Raw genomic sequence first — 17,050 nt, forward strand, 5'->3', positions numbered from 1 at the left:
TGAGTCTGCCTGAAAGGCAGCCTCCACACCAGCTCAGAAGCATCATTGAAAAGCAAAAGGCGCAGAGGGAAATGCGGCTGGAAAGCCGGGTTTGCACCCTTGGCATTCAGCTCCTTGGTTGCATTAGGGTAATCACAGGGGCTGTGCTGAAACTGGGAAGGAAGGGAAAGCTTTCCATTACTGATCTTCAAAGGGGGCCCAGATCTGCACTAGAAAGGCAGTGTGAACCCATGCCAGTGAGTCAGGCTTCTGCTGGGTTAACAAAGTATTGAAGTGCTGGGATTGGATGGGGGAGGGGGTTCCAGGCAAGAGTTCTTATGCCAGATTCCCAGTCTTTCCGGATATGGGGCTTGAAACAAAAAGGAACAATAGTGGCTAACATCTAAGGAGCAGCACTCTGCTCCAGGCACTCGTTTTCTGGGGTTTACACACAATCATCATTTTCATTTTACTATAATCTGCTACCTCCAATTTACAGAGAGATGAAATAACTTGTCCAAGGTCACACAGAACCCCAACCTCTCCCCGAGCTAATCTGACTCTCCTCTTCCAACCCCCAAACTAGGATGCAAACCCCAGCCAGCTTCCCCAAGAGAAGTGGGCCTTCTTTTTCCAGTTTTGCGTGCCTAATTCCTGCTGCACCTGTCCTCAGAGTAGATCCTCAGCAAGTCTCTGCTTATTTAGTGGTGAATGAATGATGGGCTAAAAACCAAGAGGACCTGGTACTGACCTAACTCATCATGTGTTCTTAGGCTCATCCTCTCCCTGAACAGCCTCCATGAGAAGGTCCTCCCTGCCCACTCACAGCATGGCTGTGAGAATGAGTTGTGAGTCTTGTGAAAAGCAGGATATGTGGCAAAATATAGACATTTATTAAGCACCTACTGTGTGCTCCGGAGAAGGCAATGGCAAACCACTCCAGTACTCTTGCCTAGGAAATCCCATGGACAGAGGAGCCTGGTAGGCTGCAGTCCATGGGGTCGCTACGAGTCAGACATGACTGAGCGACTTCACTTTCACTTTTCACTTTCACACATTGGAGAAGGAAATAGCGGCCCACTCCAGTGTTCTTGCCTGGAGAATCCCAGGGACGGGGGAGCCTGGTGGGCTGCCGTCTATGGGGTCACACAGAGTCGGACACGACTGAAGTGACTTAGCAGCATCAGTGTGCTCAGTCCCGTATTTGAAAATGAAAAGGATAATCTCTGAAAAGTAAAAGCACTCAATAAATGGCACTGTTTCTGTTAGAGGGTATGAGATCCACAAGACTTAATTACTGAATTATGGAGCTTTTTGTGGGGAAAAAAATTAAAAGCTAACATTAAAGGCGAGAATCAAAAGAGAAAAGAAGAGAAGGTGGTTGCAGCTGGGACAAGTGGCTTCCAGGAAAATCAATCAGACTTTCACAATTATGCCCGGGGTCTCAATGCCCTCTTGGCCCAGGGAGCAATATTCAAGGAGCTCCACATATTTCTTCCTGCTGTCTTGTGCCAGGGTTCAGAGTCAAACAACCTGGGCTCTCAGGACAGACAGGGTCTCTGGGAGAACTTCCTCTATCCCACTCCCCAGACTGTCCCCTGCTTGAGAGCAGACAGGCCTGACATTTCCTTATTTACTATCTCTTCTGAACTGTGGTTTCTGGTGTTGGCTAGAGGGATCTCTCCTTCCCCTAAGCTCCTCTTATTACTTCTGCATCATCCTTATCTTGGACAATTGTCAGGGCTGATTCAGGGGCCTCAGGCTGACACCAAGAGAGAGACAAGCCCTGACGATTCCATTAAGGGACAGATGTGGCCGGCCTATAGTAATTACTCAGCCTGGTGGTAAAAGAATTTGCCAGCTCCAAAAATACCCACCCACTGAGGATCAATCAGCACCTTGGCTGTTGGGACCCTGCATCACTGGGCCCTCCTGCAGGGCAGAGTCAGCGGGTTGGGTGGGACAATGATTGTCGTTCAAATGGCCCATACTCAGCACTGAAGATGCTTCACACAGAGACAGTTGCTGCCTGTGGGGGACAGAGGGGAAAGCAGTGAAGTTTCTGAAAGCCACATCCACTTCTTGGGTAGTCAGAAAGAAAGGGGAGAAAACTTTTCTAACTGATGAGTCTGGGACAGACTAAACTGAAGTGCGAATCATCCCACCCCCATGAAAAGGGTAATGTGGGTCTCACTGTACCGACATGAACCAGTTCCTAAAATCTATCGCCAAGTAAAAGCGGCAAGTTGCAAAACTCTGCAGACACTTACTCCCATCAGTAGTTTATTAAGGAGCTCTGGATCTGGACCCACAGTCCTGACCCCATCCTCTCACTGTGTGACCTCGGGCAAGTTCCTTAATCTCTCTGTGCCTCAGTTTCCTCATGGAAAACAAAGATAATAAGCGTACTGACTTCCCAGAGGCTCCAGACTTAGAGTAAACATCCCCTCACATTATGAAGTGGTTCCGTGCTTACACACCTGCCTCCTTGGGAGACTGTGAGCTCCTCAAGGTCTAGCTCTTGGCTTTCTTATCCTTCCCAAGTGTCGCTGCTATTGTTAGGGGAAGCACACTGACTGAAACTGCCCACCCTGGCCAGGCACCATAGTAACCATTTGCATGAGTTGTTTTATGACAGGAGGTCCTGGTAAGGAACAGGGAACTAGTAAGCGTCCACCAACCAGAAGAGTTCGGAAAAGGTCAAAAGGAAACACCACCTGTCCAACCACCTCCCAGAATCCTTCTTGCTGGCGTCCATCTTGGCTGAACAAGGCGTGCACCACCAGGAAGGACTCTGAGTCAGAATGATTGGCTAAAGACAACCCGGAAACTAATCCCATCACCATAAAACCCGAGACTGCAGCCATGTGGCAGAGCTGTCCTCCTGGGTTCCCTTACCCTCCTGCTCTCTGCCCGGGCGCCCTTTCCCAATAAAACCTCTTGCTTTGTCAGCACATGTGTCTCCTCAGACAAGTCACTTCCGAGGGTTACACAAGAGCCCAGTTTCAGGCCCTGGAAGGGGTCCCCCTTCCTGCAACACGATGACAGTGAAATGAGATGAGACATGTAAAACCCTCAGTGTGGAGCTGGGGGCGCTAAGTGCCCAGTGAATTTGGGTCCAGTGTTATTAGTCACTTGTTCATACCCTTGCCAGGCCCAGAACAGGTGCTCAGGAGAAGCCAGTGAATTGAGCTGAAAAGCAGGCTGTGAGACTGAATATACACACAGACAATGGCCAGACCAAGTATAAAAATAGATCTGACCCACAACCTGCAGTATCCTGTCCGGGAAATCATCCCGTTAGTAAAGCTAGCCTTCTGTTAAGTCAGACTTGTAGGCAGTCAGACTACCATCTCCATCAACTATCCAGGAAGCCAAATAACATCCTCTGTAACAGTTGGCCTCAAATGGCCAGAACTTGATTACTGAGTTTCCCTAATGTTTATCCCAATATCCCACTTAGGACCAACTGGAGACAGCCAGAAGTACATCCTAAGCAATCACATAGGACGCCCTGCAGCCAGCTGGCCTGCCTGCCTCCAGCTTCCCTGGGCTCCCAGCCTGCCTTCAGGCACACCTGAAGCCTTCTCCCTTTCATCCACTATAAAGCCTTCCCACTCCTCTGTCTGCCTTTGACTCCCTGCTAAATGCAAGTGACAGTGGCTGAATCCTCGGCTAGAGCAAGCTCTGAATGAAACGCCTCTGCTAGTTCTTATTTGGATGGTCTTTGTCTATCTCTGCAGGTGTGTCTTGGACACCTGTGGCCTGGCAGACTCAGGAGACACTCAATAAAAAGACCTGAATGACCTGCATCGGGGTGGAGAGTTGGGAGCATGGGAGGAGGAGACGGGCCAGAGGAGCCACAGCCAGACACAGGGACCCACTCTCGGCAGAGCCCACTGGCCCTTTGGACAGAAACAATCTGTGCCATTGTCCATCTCAGATCTTGTCCCACTATAAGTTGGGTGAAAGATGTCAAGGGGATGTAACCACTAAAGACGACCCTGGTTGCCCAGTGGTTAGGACTTAGCACTTCTACTGCACAGGGCGGGGGGCAGGGCACAAGCTGGATCCCTGACTGGGGAACTAAGATCTTGCATGCTGCATGATGTGGCTAAAAAATACAAAAAGTGAAAAAAAAAGACCATCCAACTTCAAACGGGCCATGACTCCAGCAAAAGGAAGTGTCCAGGGTACCCACAGGAGACCACTTGACAGGCACAGGTAGGGAGTAAGCAGGCTGCTTTCTCCCCAACACTGAGCACACTGGGGCCTTCTCTTTGTAATCCAAGGTGGTATGGGGGAGGCAGGAGTATCAGAGCACAGGAGGAAGGGCAAACAGCATCCTTCTACAGACCTCTGATGGAAGGGTATCATGATAAGTATATTTTCACGACTGATTGATGGAAGCATTTCATAATAAGTATATTTTCACAACAGAGGCACAAATATAGGGACCCTAAGTGTATTTCTCTGGCACTTGCTGCCGTGTCCCCTGGAGAGGGCCTGCTCATTCATTCCACAAGGTGCTGCCAAATGTCAAGTCCTCTCCAGGAGGCCCCTGAGCTAACTAATGCAGGTGGTCTGGAAAGGCAGTCCCTGGCTGCAGGGTGGGTGACCTGAGTGTCCTGTTAGAAGACCCTGGACACATCACTTCTTTCCCTGACCTTCCTTTTCCACTGTGAGACGAGATGGCAGAAACAGCTCTAATATTTTATGGGAGATTCTCTCAACTGGTGGCCCAAGTTAGACAGGCTAAGTCTAACTTGCAAAATGTGTTTTATTGGCTTCCACATTAAAGTAAAAATGGATAAATTTCACATAAAGATCCATCTTTCTAGCTTCAATTGAATAAAATAATCAGAACAATCCCAGGGAATTTCCTGATGGTCCAGTGGTTAAGACTCCACACTTTCACTGCAGGGGGCACAGGTTGGGGAGCTCCCAGTTGGGGAGCTAAGTTTCCACATGCTGCACAACGTGGCCAAAAAATAGAAGAAGAAAAAATGGAACAATCCCATGGCAAGTCTGGCAGAAGCTGAGCAGGGCAGGTGCCACCTGGCCACAGTCCCCACCACTCCTTCTTATCATTACCAATCTGAATCACTCATGACTTACATGCTAGTCTCTTTGGCATTTGCATTGGTCTAAACTATGGTCTCAATTTTGGCTGCCAGCACTTTAGAACGATTGATTTAGGTTTTAACAGATGCAACTGTGAAGAAAGCTGATCGCCGAAGAATTGATGCTTTTGAACTGTGGTGTTGGAGAAGACTCTTGAGAGTCCCTTGGACTGCAAGGAGATCCAACCAGTCCATTCTAAAGGAGATCAATCCTGGGTGTTCTTTGGAAGGACTGATGCTGAGGCTGAAACTCCAATACTTTGGCCACCTCATGCGAAGAGTTGACTCACTGGAAAAGACTCTGATGCTGGGAAAGGTTGGGGGCGGGAGGAGAAGGGGACGACAGAGAATGAGATGGCTGGATGGCATCACCGACTCTGTGGACATGAGTTTGAGTGAACTCCGGGAGTTGGTGATGGACAGGGAGGCCTGGTGTGCTGTGATTCATGGGGTCGCGGAGAGTCGGACACGACTGAGCGACTGAATTGAACTGAACTGAACACCCAGACCCACACCCAGACATTCTGATTCAATGAGTCTTGGGGGAAAGCGGAGGCAAATCGATTCTAATTTCAGCCAGGCTGAGAGCTGCTGGTCCAAGGGCCCCACTGGCTGGGAGGACCCATCTCACCTGTGTAAAGAAGCAGCCACCAGAAAAGGAAGGATGGTAAAATGGTCCTGATGAAAACCATCCACAGATGCTCCTGGGGAAACATGTCTTGCCCTGGGATTCCTTGACTCACCCTCCATCATAAGCACTTTAACATTTTAGGCACAAATGCAATGAGTTTTGTGAGCTTCAGTCAGAAACGACCACACAGATCAATCCCTCCTCCTGGCCCTTGTGTCTGCACCCAGCCCAGGTCCCGCCTATAGCTATCTCCCGAGCCACTGTCCAAGAGGCTTCCTGTCCCTGGCCCAGGTTGCCAATTCACGCTTCCCTCTCCTCTCTGGGCTCCACCAGAGCCCACACCTCCTCTGGGAAGCTGCAGGAAATAGGCTGTTGAGGTCCCTCAGATTCCTTCAGCAGCATTTTACATACTGGTTTCTCTAAACAGATTCTAAGACATCTTTCATGCCCCTATCAGATAGAGAATTCCAAAAGGCAGGAATCACCTCTCCTGTGCCCTCCCCAATTCTCCCTCCCGCCCACTATTTCATAAACACACACCAAGCACCCAGGCTGCAGCTCCACCACACAGGTCACTGGGCTGAGCAGCAGTGAACTCCCACAGAAGGATGAGGGACTTGCAGAAGGATGAAGGAGTGGGGAGTGGACACGCAGTGGCCACTGCATCCTGCTCCTCCATCCGGAGGAGAAATTTCATGAGCATCTATACCGCCCACCTGTCAGCCTCCTGCCCATCTCTCTGCCAAGCACCCAAGTCCACTTGCTCTGCGTGTGCACAGCAGAGAAAACAACATCCCTGACATGTCACTCCTGAATTGAAAAAGCAACATGGGAAAACAGTGCTAGATTGGGGGGTGCAGAAGGGGGCTCGTTAGCAAGTCTACCGAGAAAAAAACTACTCCAGAGCTGCAAGACCCCAAACACCCTGCTGGTCTATTCAAAACAAAAGAATCACTCCAGGACTCACGGCCTTGACCATGAGTCAGTCTGATTCACAGCCAGCTAGAGGTAGGGGTCCACCCTTAAAGGCCCTCCTTGGGAACTGTTTCCTGAGACTAGCTGACCAGGTAACCAGCCCTGGTGACAGTCCCCAGAAAGGGTCGGAGCCTTCATGGTAAGAGCCAGAATGCCCTTCCGGCCTACCTCGAAGCTGACAGAACGTGGTCATGAACTTGCTGGTGAGGGACTTGAGCTCGTTGTTGGCCAGCGTGATGAGGTGAATCTGGTCAGTGACATTTCGCAGGACCTTGTAGATGCCGATGGGGAAGGAAACCAGCTTGCACTCGGCCAGGTCTGCAGTTAAAGGACAAAGGCCAGAGTTAGCAGCCACAGTTGACCACGGGCTTGCCCCCAACCCCAAAGACCCTGACCCTGTCTCTCCTACTGCCTCCCTTCTCCCCCACCCATCTTCCCTGTGCCAGGCTCGAGACCTTGTCCTCTCTCCTCCAAGAGCCTTCATTACCATTCACCACACTTGGCCCCATCTAGCTCCCTGAACTTAGGGCTGATTCTAGCACGATCTCTAATAGCACGGCCTGCTAGCCAAAATGCAGAAGGCAGAGCTCTGCCGGCACACTGATGACCAGGCCACATGGCCTTTGGGATCATCAGACTCGACAGTGAAGTCGCAGTCTTAAGAGTGCTTTACAACAGTCTACTTCTTTGAAAAGAGGCAATTCACACAGACTTATGGTTTGACCTTCTTTCCTGTCCTGTCACTCTGAAGATAGGTCTGTCCAAGAGGCAGCAGGGAAGCCCCTCTGAAGAATAGTCTGGTAATTCTTTGAATGGTTAAAGCTAGTTAGAACATGACCCAGCAAATCCACTCCTGGCTGTATATCTGGGAAAGAAGAAACCACGTGTCCACACAAAACAGTACACATATTCACAGCAGCATTACTCATGTTGTTGTTGTCCAGTTGCTAAATCAAGTCTGACTCTTTGTTGCCCCAGGGACTGCATCACACCAGGCTTGCCTGGCCTTCACTAACAGTGTGCTAAAACTCATGTCTGTTGACTCAGTGATACTATCTAACCATCTCATCCTCTGTATTACTCATAATAGCCAAAAAATGGAAACAACTCAAGTGTCCATCCACAGATGAATAGATAAAATGTGGTATATTCATTTTGCTTGGCAACAGAAAGGAATAAAATACCAATATATACTACAACATGTTGTTGTTGTTTAGTCGCTAAGTCATGTCTGACTCTTTGCGACCACATGGATTGTAGCTCACCAGGCTCCTCTGTCCATGGGATTTCCCAGGCAAGAATACTGGAGAGGGCTGCCATTTCCTTCTCCATGGATATTCCTGATCCAGGGGTTGAACGCACATCTCCTGGTTGGCAGGAAGATTCTTTACCATTAAGCCATCAGTCAGTTGCCTTAAAAACACTGTGGTAAGTGAAAGAAGCCAATCACCAAGGACAATATGCTGTATGAGGCCATTTACATGGAAGCTCCAGAAGAGGCAAATGTAAAGATGGGATGTAGATTACTGGTCACCCAGGGCTGGGGGTATTGAAGGGTGAGGGGTTGCTTTGCAGGGGTAACGCAAATGCTCTACAGTTGAATGTGGTGTTTGTTGCACACTGAATGTACTCAAACCACTGAACTGTACGCCTTACATGGGTGGACTATATGGTATGTGAATCATATCTCAATAAAGCTGTTTCATATACATGGCAGCAGAGAGACGTTGAAAGCATGGAGGCTCAGAAATTAGCTGTCCAGCTCATCGAAGTCACTTACCTTTGCTGAGTCTCAGTTTTCTCATCTTTAAAATGGGGGCATCATTGTCTACCTAGTAAGGCTGTCAGGAAAAGTAAATATAATAAAAAGTACCCAGTGGGGCTTTCCTGATGGCTCAGTGGTAAAGAATTTACCTGCCAAAGCAGGAGACACAAGTTCCATCCCTGACCTGAGAAGATCTCACCAGTCACAGAGCAACTAAGCCCATAGCACAACTCGAGACTGTACTCTAGAGCCCGGGAGCTGTAACTACTGAGCCCACATGCCACGACTACTGAAGCTGGTGCACCCTGGAGCCTGTGCTCAGCAACAAGAGAAGCCCCCCAAAGAGGCCTGTTCACTGCAGCTGGAGAGCAGACCCCACTCACCGCAACTACAGAAAAGCCTTTGAAGCAATGAAGACCCAGCACAGCCAAAAATAAATAAAATTATATTTTAATAAAGTACTCAATATACTAACCAAGTGCCTAGCCAGTAAATACTGGGGCTACTACAAATGTTGTTTCCCTATTCACCTTCCACTTTGCCCTCCCCTTTACATCCTACCCACACATCTCCATGCTTCAAGGCCAGGTCCCATCCCACCTCTTTTAGAAGTCCTTCTGGAAGCCCGCATTACTGGTGATTGCCCCTGCCAGGAGCACTCACTGACTCAGACAGCAGTGATCCATCTCTCAGCAAACTGTGGTCTTTTCCCTCAAGAGGCCAGGCTTCCCCAGGACTCTAAGCCTTTGAAGCTTGTTCCAAAATTAATACACAAAATTCAATAATATTCCTATATGCCAACAATAAAATACAGCTTTTAAAGATCCTATTCTGTGAAGAAAGTCAGACAGAGAACAAATCTTCCTCAGTTATGTAAGAGTATGATATCACTTATATGTGGAATCTAAAAAAATGGTACAAATAAACTTATTTGCAAAACAGAAATAGAGTCACAGATATAGAAAACAATCTTATGGTTATGGGGTGAGGGGCATGGAGAAGAGGGATAAATTGAGATTGGGACTGACATATACACACTACTATATGTAAAACAGATAATTAATAAGGACCTACTGAATAGCATAGGGAATTCTACTCAGTCCTCTGTAAGGGCTTATATGGGGGAAGAATCTAAAAAAGAGTGAATATATGTTCCTGCTTAACCAACTCACTTCGCAGTACAGCAGAAACTAACACAACATTATAAATCAACTATACTCCAATAAAAAAATATTCTTAATTCTTATTTTAAAGTATGCTAAAGAGAAGACAGGAAGAAAGGAAGGGAAGGAGGGAGGGAAGGAGAAAAGAAGAAAGAAAAAGATCCTATTTTGAACAGCAGCAATAATGCAAAGTCTATAGAAATAATCAAAACTGAAGCCCTTCACCCTTAGCTGCCTCACAGAACATCTACTCTGACTCTAATAGCAGCTCAAATGTCATCTCCTCCACGAAGCCTTCCCTGACAACCCTAAGCTCCAGTCCTTGAGTCTTATATGGTGTGAAAGAGACCTCTTCACCCAGTACTGTACTAATCTCCTTTTGCATCTACTTTCCCAGTGGAGTAGGAAGACCTCCAGAGAACATTACCAGCAGAGGTGGACCAGGCTCAGCGGGCAGGACAGAGTTACTGGTGACCTCACTGAGCTGGTCTGAGGAAAGAAAGGGGACAAATGGGGGAAAGGGCAAAAATCCAAAAGACTGAGGAACCAGAGAGGTAGGACATCCCATTAATTGTCTTTAGGGACTCCCCTGGCAGTCCAGTGGTTGGGACTCTGCACTTCCACTGCAGGGGGCCCAGGTTTGATCCCTGGTCAAAGAACTAAGATCCTGCAAGCCCCGAGGCTCAATAAAAAAAAAAAGTGTCTTTACTGTTTTCTCTGGTCCAGGGCTATGCTAGGTGATCTCAGCCCGGCTGCTGTCCACAGGAACCTGCTCTTAGATCAGCGAGATGGGGTTTGCAGAAGAGAGTGCAAAGTCTTACAGGGAAGAATGAATGCCCGGAGGTCAGACATCCAATAAAAAGAGATTGAGGACTGGATCAGCCCTGCAGGCTCAAAATTTGGGGCAAGTTGATGATTCTAGAAAAAGCAAACCTTTCCAAACAATGAGCCCCCTAGTGCTTTGTGCCAGATGCTCAAAGGTCTAGAAAGGTTTCTTGTTGTGGTTATAAATCATAATAGCTCCTGTGGATAAAATCAGTGGATCTCAGACCTGCTGGGAACAACAATGAAAGTGTCAGAAGTTTTCCCTTTAAAACAAAGAGCAAAATAAGGATGCTTTCCATCATCAGTATCCCTAAATATGGTCATAGACATTCTGGCCAAAGAAATAGAAAGCATAAACATCAGAAACAGATAAAATGATGATTATGTGTATATGAAATGACTGCATAACCTCAACAAAGCAGTCATCTGACAAGGTACACAAATTAAAAAGATCTCAGGAAAGTGGCTAATCAAACTAAACATGCAAAGTTCAATACTATCCCTATATGCCTACAATAAATATAGTTTTAAGGATTCTATTCCAAACAGCAATATAATATAAAATATAGAGCTCAAAAATACAGAAAAATTAAAAAATCTAAATAGTAAAACAAAATATAGAGCTAATCATAATGGAAAATGCATTTGACCAATATTAAGAAAAGTAGGAAAGTTCACAAATACATTTTAAAAAATAGGTTTGTACATTGAAGATATGTAACAATGATTGGCAACAAGTCAAAATACTGTAATAATGGTGATTTTTTTAAGGAGTTAAATTATAGATTGTTTAATGCAATTCTGACGCAAATCCCAAAAAGTTTTTTTTTTTAACTTAATGAAATGGTTTTAAATCTCAACTAGGGAATAAGCAAGCAAGACTCTCTAAAAGAGAAGAAAGTAGGGAGATAAACAATTTAATAAGGCTGCAGGGATTAAAATAGAGGGTAATAGGAAAAGAGATCATACAAAGAAAATCTACAATCCAGAAAATACAGCCCCTAATTTCAGTTCAGTTTAGTTCAGTTGCTTAGTTGTGTCTGACTCTTTGCGACCCCATGGACCACAGCACGCCAGGCCTCCCTGTCCATCACCAACTCCCGGAGTCCACCCAAACCCATGTCCATTGAGTCAATGATGCCATCCAACCATCTCATCCTCTATCGTCCCCTTCTCTTCCTGCCCTCAATCTTTCCCAGCATCAGGGTCTTTTCAAATGAGTCAGTTCTTCACATCAGGTGGCCAAAGTATTGGAGTTTCAACTTCAACATCAGTCCTTCCAATGAACACCCAGGACTGATCTCCTTTAGGATGGACTGGTTGGATCTCCTTGCAGTCCAAGCGACACTCAAGAGTCTTCTCCAACACCACAGTTCAAAAGCATGAATTCTTCAGTGCTCAGCTTTCTTTATAGTCCAATTCTCACATCCATACATGACCACTGGAAAAACCATAGCCTTGACTAGACAGGCCTTTGTTGGCAAAGTAATGTCTCTGCTTTTTAATATGCTGTCAAGGTTGGCCATAACTTTCCTTCCAAGGAGTAAGCATCTTTTAATTTCATGGCTGCAGTCACCATCTGCAGTGATTTTGGAGCCCCCTCAAAAAGTCAGCCACTGTTTCCCCATCTATTTTCCATGAAGTGATGGGACTAGATGCCATGATCTTAGTTTTCTGAATGTTGAGCTTTAAGCCAACTTTTCCACTCTCCTCTTTCACTTTCATCAAGAGACTCTTTAGTTCTTTACTTTCTGCCATAAGTGTGGTGTCATCTGCATATCTGAGGTTATTGATATTTCTCCCAGGAATCTTGATTCTAGCTTGTGCTTCATCCAGCCCAGTGTTTCTCATGATGTACTCTGCATATAAGTTAAATAAGCAGGGTGACAATATACAGCCTTGATATACTCCTTGCTGGATTTGGAATCAGTCTGTTGTTCCATGTCCAGTTCTAACTGTTGCTTCCTGACCTGCATATAGGTTTCTCAAGAGTCAGGTCAGGTGGTCTGGTATTCCCATCTCTTTCAGAATTTTCCACAGTCTATTGTGATCTACACAATCAAAGACTTTGGCATAGTCAATAAAGCAGAAATAGATGTTTTTCTGGAACTCTCTTGCTTTTTTGATGATCCAGTGGATGTTGGCAATTTGATCTCTGTCATAATTTAATAAGTGCTAAATGAGGCCTCACAAATAAATTAGGGAAGAAAAGGGTTAATAACTGATGTCAGCATAGCCAATGAACAATTCTGGGAAAATAAGAGAGAGAGACTCTTAATCTAAGACAATAAAACTCTAGATAGAATTACATTTTAAATATTTTTTTAAATCAAACCAAAATATCAGAAGTAAACAGACTTTAACATTTATACAGCCCCTTAGTTGAGAGTGACTCTTTCAACATAGAAGCAATAAAGAACTACAAAGAAACAGATCAACAAGTCTAACTATAAAAAAATATAACACACCTGGATGCTTAAAAGATGATAAGGCAAGCAGCAGATTGTGATAAAGGATCTAAAAAAAGAATAAGTTGTTATCTTGATTATTTTAAATACTCACTATAACTCAATTTAAAAAATTAATCCACCAAATGATAGATATTCACCAGCGAGAAAATATAATTAATTAGTAAACAAATATATAGCCCCTGATATGTGCTGTCAAACTTCTTTCCAGAATATTTATATCAATTTACATATATCCTGGCCAACAAATAAGAGGACCATCAAAAAATATTTGCTAATATGATCAGTGGAAATTATATCCTTTGCTGTCATAACAAGACTGGTTATCTTTTATGATTAATTAACCATTTTTATGTCCTTGATGGAATATCAAGGACATAAAATATCATATCACATAAAATATCAACAGCTTGGGTGTTTGGCTGTTTTTCTGCTTGGAGTTCTGGCATTCCCCATGCCTCACACTCTCACCAGGTGTTAGTAGAGCTCCCTAAATAATGTTATCACCTACATCTGTGCATTGTTTTTCTTGTTTAATAGTTCAAGGTACAGCATTTAGGTGTTTTTTTAAAAACAGAATATAAAAATTAATGCACACAGTAACATCAATTATGTACAAAAGTATACATGCCTGGGAAAGAAGGCTCAAAGAAAAAATAAGCAGAATGTTAAATAGTTATTATAAAGGATTAGAGCAATTTATTACTATTTATAGTCCTGATATTTATTTTGTATAAAATAAGTACCACTTTTTATTTGCATAAAAATATTTTCAGTATATACAGTGATACTCTACCTTTAAAATTGAAAAACAAATGCATCATAAAAGTAACTCTTTTTGGAAAAAATAGCCTGGCATATTCAAGGATAAACTGAAGCCAGCCAGCTCTTTAAAAATCTGAGAAACAGAGAAGGTAGACCCATGAAAAAAAGACAGTAGCCTCTGTCCTGGACTGAAGTAGAAGTTATGAGATGGAGCTTTCAGGACTTGAGTACTACTCGAAGAAACATACACAGCACCCTGCTTTAAGTGGGGACAGAAAGTGTTCTCAATGAAGGCAGAAAAGCCACAACGCCACTCAACTTATTCCCAAGAATGCTCCAAGCAGCTGTCTTCCCAAGAAGATGAAACGCCCAACCCATAGCCGCATTCCTCCCACCTGGGCTGTCCACATGCCAACCCACCATACACCACCCTGCTCTGCCACTCCCCAGTGCAAGCAACACGTGGACTCCGCAGCTTCCCTTGCCCACAAATAATCACAGAAGCATATGGCTGGCACCTGAGGGGTGCTGAGGGCCTAGATGCATCCACACCTGCTGCTTTCATTTATCCTCTGCAAGTAGCTATCCAGGCCCTACTATGGGCCAGGCACCATTCCGCAGTGTGCCCTGCGGCTTCCCTGTGATTATTTTGTTCTTGGGGACTCTGTTTCCCTCCATTCTTTGGTGCACAAGTAGGAGGGTGCACCACGATGCTCCTGCTCAGAACAGTCTAGTTGCCTTTGATGGTAAAGGCCCCCAAGGATACCTGCAAAGAGCCCTGCTGGGATGTGATGCAAATACCCTCTCCAGGCCATGTTACCAGCCACTTACACGGCCCATGAAGTCCCATCCCTGTGGGGAGGAGAGGCCTGTGATCTCGGGCACAGCTCTCCATGGTCACTGGGATAAGAGTATGGAGATCCAGGTACCCAGACATGTGGGAGCAAGTCGCAGCCTTGCCCGGTCACCTTGCCATCTGTGCAGGTGCAAAACACCTCATATCCATTTCCTGGGGGTGGGAATATTAACCATAAATAGTAGCGCTCACTATTTCATATAAGCTAGGCTGGCAGACCTATCCTCTCTGTACACATGAGGAAACTACAAGTGACTTGCCCAAGGTCATTCAGCTAAAAGTAGTATAAGATTTCTATGCAGCTTGATCAGGCAGCCAGGGGTCCTAACCATTTTGCTAGCCTGCCCTGCTGAGTCAAGAGTGTGCCCGGGTGTCTGCTTGTAGGCCAGAGAAAGGGGAGTCCCTGCTGAGCAGCTCAGTGGGAAACCAGGGCCTTGGCTACAAACTCCTATAGGCCTTTCCAGTTTAGCACCCACAATCCAAGGATAGAGGTCTCGCAGCCTTCTTCCTGAGCCTTCGGTCCTCAGGAACTTCTTCTCCAGGTCTAATTCAGAGGATGGGCACCCTTTATACCTACGATGCCTGTGTGAGGTAGAGACAAGCCCCTGGGTTGAGTCAAGTTCAGTGTTCACAGGGGCACACAGCATGACTTCCAGAAAACACAGCCAGGATATAGCTGGGGGCCAAGTCTCACTAAGGGAGGAGGACCAGGGGAAAGACCCAGGCTGGAGACAGGCGAGCTGTCCTCCAGGCGGCACAGGAGGTCACCAAGAGTCCCATTCTCTGTGAGTGCTCAGAGCTGACAGGATGGGGGCTAGTTCAGCAGTCATAAGGCAAAGGCTCCAGGTGAGGAAGTGCGTGCAACATTATGGGGAGAGCAGGCAGGGTGACCACTGAGAGGACTCCTGAGCCAGATGGGGGCCAGGTGATCTCAAAGGTCTCATTCAACCAAAAGAAAACAAGTGGAGCTACTTGTCCTAACTATATGCCAGCCACAGTAGTAGGCCCTTTTTACGTATTAACTCGTTACATTCCCATAACAACCCTAAGTTACCCTCACAGGTGGAAAATGAGGTCTGTGGTGATAGCAGAACTGTCCAAGGTCATTTCAGGGAGATGATGTGGAGTACAAAGAACTGGAATGCAAAGATTCCTGTAAGGTGATCAACTTGTCTTAGTTTGCCCAGGATGTTCCCAATTTTAGTACTGAAAACCTGACAGCCTGGTGGACCCCTCCTTAATCCCAGATGACAGCTGGTCACCCTAAATTCAGCTGCACGCTGACAGATGAGAGAGGGGGGAAGGCAACCCAGCGTGAGCCGTGGCATGAGCAAAGACCTTCATTCCTATGGGGCTCGACCTTTGAGCCCTGCCTCCTCCTGTAACCTCCCAGAGCTCACGAGGTAGGAAGGTTCCAGTCTTGAAAACATTTCAGGCTCCTTAGTGGTGCATACAATCCCACAGACCCCATCAGGAATACTTGGGAATACTAACAATGGGGTCCTCCATCAACATCTGAATGGCAGCTGGATTCAAGTGTGGCTTTTCTCCGTGCCCTTGTCACTGACACCTGAATTATAGTCGAGAACAGAGACCTTTAGGCGGCAGGCACTATAATAAACACAAGGCATAATTATCCTCATAATTATAACTATCATAGCAAGAAAGTCAAACTGCATGTCTCCAAATCTCTAATTAGGATAGCGTTTCGTGTTACTAAAGAACCTTTTTAATTCAAAATGCGTGGGTCCTTCATTAAAGGTTATCCTGTAAATTCTAACAAATGCCTGGTGAAAAGTAACTGGTAGGCAAAACAAGCAAAATCCTAGCAGTACACAGAACATTGTGTGGGAAATCAGGAGGGCTGAGTCAAGCTTGTATTGTTCCTTAGAAACTCAGAACTGACCCAGCTCAGTCCCTGCTGAGAGGGTGGGCCTGGTGACAGAACCCTGTGGTGGGAGCAGAGAGTTTAACCAGTCACAGGGCCTGAGGAGGAAGTGTCGGGGACTCAGGCCGGCAGGAGCATGGGCTCCTCAGCCCGATCAAGAAACAAGACTCCCCAGGCTGTAGAAGGAAAACTGCCACCAATGTGATCAGTCCCACCCAGGATATCTTTTTTCACAAAATACCTCTTTTCACAAAGTCTTTTTTCCTAGAATCATTTTTTCAGGATAAGAAGGTTGAAGGTCATTTAACCCATGTTTTCCAAACTTCCCACTTGGAGAGGTGGGTCCGAGGAACCTCCCCTTGAGATTCTGTCTCAGTGGGTCTAGAATGGCAGCAAGGAATTTGTTTTTTAACAAATATTCCTAGGTGACAGTTACCAATAAGCAAACTTGGGGAATACTGCGTAACGCAGCCTCCCACCTCAGACCTGAAATTCTCTTACTGTCTCCACAAGAGGGCACAGGGTTCTTCTTGAATGCCTCTGATGATGGGGCACTCACCTCCCTTTCACAGAATGGTTTTAACTGTTAGAGACTTCTTTCATGAACCGTAT

The 17,050-nt window shown here is 46.0% G+C and overlaps 1 protein-coding gene across 3 annotated transcripts in view; it reads right to left on the reverse strand.

Moving 5' to 3' along the window:
* The window catches only part of LRRC20 (leucine rich repeat containing 20), a 74,397-nt gene that overhangs the window by 27,054 nt on the left and 30,293 nt on the right, over positions 1-17,050 (reverse strand). For all 3 annotated transcript variants that reach the window (XM_088841941.1, XM_055425548.2, XM_055425549.2), the window contains exon 3: positions 6,877-7,026. In XM_088841941.1, coding sequence (XP_088698067.1) covers positions 6,877-7,026 — 150 coding nt within the window. The remainder of the gene's footprint in view (positions 1-6,876; positions 7,027-17,050) is intronic.

Source organism: Moschus berezovskii, chromosome 12 (assembly GCF_049115385.1).
Source record: "Moschus berezovskii isolate FMDL1 chromosome 12, NW_MosBer_1.0, whole genome shotgun sequence".
Lineage (NCBI taxonomy): Eukaryota > Metazoa > Chordata > Mammalia > Artiodactyla > Moschidae > Moschus > Moschus berezovskii.